The sequence below is a fragment of the Dama dama genome, chromosome 21 (genome assembly GCF_033118175.1).
Source record: "Dama dama isolate Ldn47 chromosome 21, ASM3311817v1, whole genome shotgun sequence".
NCBI lineage: Eukaryota > Metazoa > Chordata > Mammalia > Artiodactyla > Cervidae > Dama > Dama dama.
This window is the reverse complement of record NC_083701.1, coordinates 74,574,697-74,580,696: the sequence shown is the minus strand read 5'-3', so window position 1 is coordinate 74,580,696 and position 6,000 is coordinate 74,574,697. Positions and strand designations below refer to the sequence as shown.

General features: G+C 53.0%; 1 protein-coding gene across 2 annotated transcripts in view; it reads left to right on the top strand.

The window, feature by feature from the left end:
- The first annotated feature begins 256 nt into the window (after positions 1-256).
- Positions 257-6,000, top strand: part of CA13 (carbonic anhydrase 13) — a 40,586-nt gene continuing 34,842 nt past the window's right edge. Inside the window, exon 1 of one of the 2 annotated variants that reach the window (XM_061123836.1) lies at positions 257-362. Coding sequence is in view for 1 of the 2 variants with exons in the window: in XM_061123835.1 (XP_060979818.1) it covers positions 326-362 (37 nt within the window). In the remaining variant the exon portion in view is untranslated. The remainder of the gene's footprint in view (positions 363-6,000) is intronic. The other variant, XM_061123835.1, reaches the window with a different exon arrangement.

Below are 6,000 nucleotides of genomic sequence, written 5' to 3'. Positions count from 1 at the left end.
AGCCCGGGGGGTTCCCCGGTCCCCGACGGCCCTGGGGCAGTGGGGCAGCCTTTCCCTTCCAGCAGGACCCTCGCTCAGAAGCAGCCCCCCGGGCAGCCTTCCCCCTCCCCTCCGTCTCTCCGTCTGCAGCCCCCGCCTCCCCGCCGAGCACAATCTCTCCCCCTGGATCGAACCGGCCGGACGGGCCCCGCGCGCCTCGCCCGGCCGCGGCTCCAGGGCGCCCCCAGCTGAACCCCGACACGGCCCCGGGGCGGGCGGAGGAGGGCGGGCGGGGCCGCGGGGCCTGGAGCCGGGCCGCCAGCCGCTGCCTCCGCCGAGACGGGCCATGTCGGGGTTCAGCTGGGGCTACGGCGAGCGCGACGGTGAGCGCCCCGCGGGCCGGGGTGGGGAGGGGCGCGGGGGTCCGCGCGCCAGGGGGCTTCTGGGGTCCTTCTTGGAGACAGCTGCGCTCCGCGGAGCCGAGCGCGGGACCGCGGGGGGCTGGGCGCCGTGCAGACGCGGACGGCGCGGGGGGACCGCGGGGGGCTGGGCGCCGTGCAGACGCGGACGGCGCGGGGGGACCGCGGGGGGCTGGGCGCCGTGCAGACGCGGACGGCGCGGGGGGACCGCGGGGGGCTGGGCGCCGTGCAGACGCGGACGGCGCGGGGGGACCGCGGGGGGCTGGGCGCCGTGCAGACGCGGACGGCGCGGGGGGACCGCGGGGGGCTGGGCGCCGTGCAGACGCGGACGGCGCGGGGGGACCGCGGGGGGCTGGGCGCCGTGCAGACGCGGACGGCGCGGGGGGACCGCGGGGGGCTGGGCGCCGTGCAGACGCGGACGGCGCGGGGGGACCGCGGGGGGCTGGGCGCCGTGCAGACGCGGACGGCGCGGGGGGACCGCGGGGGGCTGGGCGCCGTGCAGACGCGGACGGCGCGGGGGGACCGCGGGGGGCTGGGCGCCGTGCAGACGCGGATAGAGCCGGGGGCCGATGGGGCAGCTGAGCGCAGTGCAGACGCGGATAGAGCCGGGGGCCGATGGGGCAGCTGAGCGCAGTGCAGACGCGGACGGCGCTGGGGGACCGCGGGGGGCTGGGCGCCGTGCAGACGCGGACGGCGCGGGGGGACCGCGGGGGGCTGGGCGCCGTGCAGACGCGGACGGCGCGGGGGGACCGCGGGGGGCTGGGCGCCGTGCAGACGCGGACGGCGCGGGGGGACCGCGGGGGGCTGGGCGCCGTGCAGACGCGGACGGCGCGGGGGGACCGCGGGGGGCTGGGCGCCGTGCAGACGCGGACGGCGCGGGGGGACCGCGGGGGGCTGGGCGCCGTGCAGACGCGGACGGCGCGGGGGGACCGCGGGGGGCTGGGCGCCGTGCAGACGCGGACGGCGCGGGGGGACCGCGGGGGGCTGGGCGCCGTGCAGACGCGGACGGCGCGGGGGGACCGCGGGGGGCTGGGCGCAGTGCAGACGCGGACGGCGCGGGGGGACCGCGGGGGGCTGGGCGCCGTGCAGACGCGGACGGCGCGGGGGGACCGCGGGGGGCTGGGCGCCGTGCAGACGCGGACGGCGCGGGGGGACCGCGGGGGGCTGGGCGCCGTGCAGACGCGGACGGCGCGGGGGGACCGCGGGGGGCTGGGCGCCGTGCAGACGCGGACGGCGCGGGGGGACCGCGGGGGGCTGGGCGCCGTGCAGACGCGGACGGCGCGGGGGGACCGCGGGGGGCTGGGCGCAGTGCAGACGCGGATAGAGCCGGGGGACCGCGGGGGGCTGGGCGCCGTGCAGACGCGGACGGCGCGGGGGGACCGCGGGGGGCTGGGCGCCGTGCAGACGCGGACGGCGCGGGGGGACCGCGGGGGGCTGGGCGCAGTGCAGACGCGGACGGCGCGGGGGGACCGCGGGGGGCTGGGCGCCGTGCAGACGCGGACGGCGCGGGGGGACCGCGGGGGGCTGGGCGCCGTGCAGACGCGGATAGAGCCGGGGGCCGATGGGGCAGCTGAGCGCAGTGCAGACGCGGCCCGTGCTGGGGGTGACCCCGGTCCACATACCCTGGCCCCCCACCTTCAGAAGCGTCCGCTCCGTGGCGTTTGACCAGCCAAGAGCTGTAGTAACCAGTGACCCGTCAAAGGCTCGCGAGTCACAGATCTGACGGCAGACTTCTATGAATTGAGCACAAGCTTGCTGTTTTAGTCCTTTAAGCTAGTTATTCATTTAGGGGAGGCAAATCATGGACAATATCTGACAATATATTGACGTGAATCGCAACCCTGAGATTTAAGTTGTCTTCCCGGCAACCAATGCACCAAAAGTTTCTTAATAGCTGTTACTATTAAATGTCCCCCCAGCAACCTGTAGTTGGTTGCCTGAAACTGCTGATTTTGGCAAGATTTTAGTTTCTTTTTGAGAAATGAAGTTATATTTTAAGCTACTTCTCCACGCTTTTTCTTTCTTCTTCCACAGTCATTCTTGCAGAGACTGGGGGTTAGCAAGGGATCATTGAATTTTAATGCGTTGGTCAAAACATGTTTACTGATGAGAGCAGCAGTAATAATATGTATAGTTTTCTTCTTGTATAGTTTAAGTTATCAAAAGTAAACTATTTTTTCTTATTTTTTACATTAAACTGATTATTTCAAATAGCCAATATGTGCAAAGTGACACCAAGAAAGTCTTACTGTCAGCATTAGATCTGTGAATAATAATAGTAATAATACTTTCTTTGGATCAACATGCATATTATTGAGCAATATAGTACAGTTAGTTTTATAGAAAGCTTACTTTCACAAAGAAACAGAAGAGTTTCATTTCTAATTGTAGCATTTTTGAGACTATGATAAACTTGCCAGGTGAAAAATAGCAGCAAGTGAAAGAGTTTTAATAGTGAAAAGTATTATTTAAAAGGTGGATTTCTCTTTGAGTGACACTACAATTGTAATCTTACATTTTGCCAATCTTCAATTTGTTTGGGAAAATTGAAATTTCTTTTAATTTCCCTCTTTGCCAGAATAATTTTTGTTGTTGTTATTTAATACTTGTGTGGCTGCATGCTCAGTCATGTCCAACTCTTTGCAACTCCATGGACTGTAGCCCACCAGGCTCCTCTGTCTATGGGATTTTCCAGGCAAGAATACTGGAGTGGGTTGCCATTTCCTACTTCAGGGGATCTTCCCTATTTAGTAATTACTAGATATTAACAGTGCCCTCGCTATGATTAGGAAGGAAAAGGGTATTTTCAGTCAATGAATATTGATTACTCTTTAATAGGTTAGAAAATATTGGTTCCAGTGAAGTGCATCTGAAGTTTTAAAAATCCATCTTAGAAATATGCGAGGGAGATTAAGAGGTACAGACTTCCAGTTACAAAATAAATGATTCATGAGGATGAAATGTACAGCGTGGGGAATGTGGTAAAACATTATGTAATGTTTTTGTGTGCTGTGTGATTAGACTTACGGGGATCATCTTGAAGTGTATAAAAATATCAAATCACTATGTTATGCACTAGGTACTAACATAGTGTTGTAGATAAATTAAGCTTCAAAAGCAAACAAGCAGATAGAAAAAGAGACCAAATTTATGGTTGTTACCAGAGTGAGTGGGAAGGGAAACTGGATAAAGGTGGTCAAGAGATACTGGTCAATTCCAGCTATAAAACAACCAAGAATTTAATGTACAACTTGATACATATGATTAACATCGCTGTATGTTATATATAAAAGTTAAGAGAGTGAGTCCTAGGAGTTCTCATCACAGTGAAAAAATATTTTGTCTGTTCTTAATTCTGTATCAGTATGAGGTGATTGATGTTCACTAAACTTGTGGCAACCATATCATGGGGTATGTATTGTAAGTCAAACTGTTAGGCTGTACGCTTTAGACTTACATAATGCTGTATGTCAATCACATCTCAATAAAACTGGAGGAAAAAATCAAAAAATGAAAGCATAAAAGAAAAATCCTTCTTAGAAAAGCCATTAACAAGGAGTTATTTTATATTTCTGCTAAGAATTGTAGGGCTATTCCCTGCTTTTGACTGCCCAGTGGCTCAGACAGTAAAGAGTCCACCTGCAATGCAGGAGACCCTGGTTCAATCCCTGGGTCAGGAAGATCCTCTGGAGAAGGAAATGAAACTCCAGGATTCTTGCCTGGGAGATCCCACGGACAAGGAAGCCTGCCAGGCTACAGTCCATGGATTTGCAAAGAGTTGGATACTACTGACTAACACTCCCTGATTTTAGATTCAACAGCTTTCTGAGGACCACGCCTTTAAGTAGATCAACTTTGGCAAAATCCTATTAATGTGTTGTTTCCTGACTGGGCAAGTTCTGTTGCTTGTTTTCAGTTTAAACTGGCAAGAGCAGTGAATGAGGAGATAAAAGGAAACAAACTGGGAATAGTAGCAATGATAAAATGGAACATCAAATTGGGGAGGCGTTGGATGATGTCACCACCTTCACAGATAACTTGCAACTTCTTCCCTGAACCTTTGACAATTTTATTAGTTTAGTTTAGGAAATGTGACAGTCATTGAAGACTACATATCTCCACGGGTATTCAAAAGTTCCTGAATCAGTGAAAGAACTACCGTGTATCTCTACAACTGTGTTTAGAAGAGTTTTAAAGTTGCATGTTATGGAGAATTTATAAAAGAGGAAGAGGCATTTTTAAGAGTCAGGGAAATCGTGTTTAATAGATAGTATTGACTGATGCAAAATGATATTATTTTTATTTTATTTTGGTTTGCCTCTGTTTTAAAAACTAGTTCTGGCTATAAAGAACTGGAAATAGAAGCGTAAAGGAATTGAGAATAGAAACAAACTCTTTCCTAATTAGAAAAATAGTTAACAACATACTGTGACCCACATGTATATTTGAAGTCTGATTCTCGGTAGGTTAATGCATACTTGTGGGCAGTGAAATAGAACATTTTTATTTTTCATATTGATAAAGGACTGGCTTGTATACAAAAAGAGTGCTAGAAAGGTGAAGGACAGTACCTAGTAAATAAGGAAATGTAGTGCCTTTTCTGTAATAAGATGTAACCAAGGAATTTTGGTTTTCAAGTTGCTTCCAAGTCCAAAGTGTATGATTCATAAGAGAACAACTTCTAAGTTATGTGTGTGGTTATGTATTCATGTTCTGACTTTTTGTATCTGATGCATGTGTGAAGTAAAGAATTTATACTATCTCCCTTGCAAAGATGAATAATAAGGAACATTAGATTTAGAGACTGAAGCTGTTGATACTCTGATATATTTGCACTTCTTGAAATTTCATTCTAGATCTTATCTTTAAAAAAATTATTTGTTGTTGTCAGTAGCAAATGCTTAATGCATTGTCATGCTGTGTCATTTTACTAAGTACTTGAGTTTTAGAAAAATCAAATAAGTTGCTTAGTGAGCAGGGAAAAGCTTACTCAGCAGACATTCTCTACTGACTTGGTAGAGGTTGTGCGAACTGCAGGCAGAGAAGAGAAGGTAATAAGAACCTCTAACCTGTGAAGTCTGGAGGCTAGCTTGGAGCTTCCTTGAAGTTGCGGCTTGCTGTTGATTTTGAGATGCAGAGCTTGAATGAATCTCCCAAAGGCGTGAAAAGACTGGACAAGGGAATTGCCAGTTTATTCAGTTCAGATCAGTGCAGTTCAGTCACTCAGTCATGTCTGACTCTTTGTGACCCCATGAACCACAGCACATCAGGCCTACCTGTCCATCACCAACTCCTGGAGCTTACCCAAACTCATGTCCACTGAGTTGGTGATGCCATCCAACCATCTCATCCTCTGTCATCCCCTTCTCCTCCTGCCCCCAATCCCTCCCAACATCAGGATCTTTTCCAATGAGTCAGTTTTTCACATCAGGTGGCCAAAGTATTGGAGTTTCAGCTTCAGCATCAGTCCCTCCAATGAACACCCAGGACTGATTTCCTTTTAGGATGTACTGGTTGGATCTGCTTGCAGTCCAAGGGACTCTCAAGAGTCTTCTCCAACACCACAGTTCAAAAGCATCAATTCCTTGGCACTCAGCTTTCT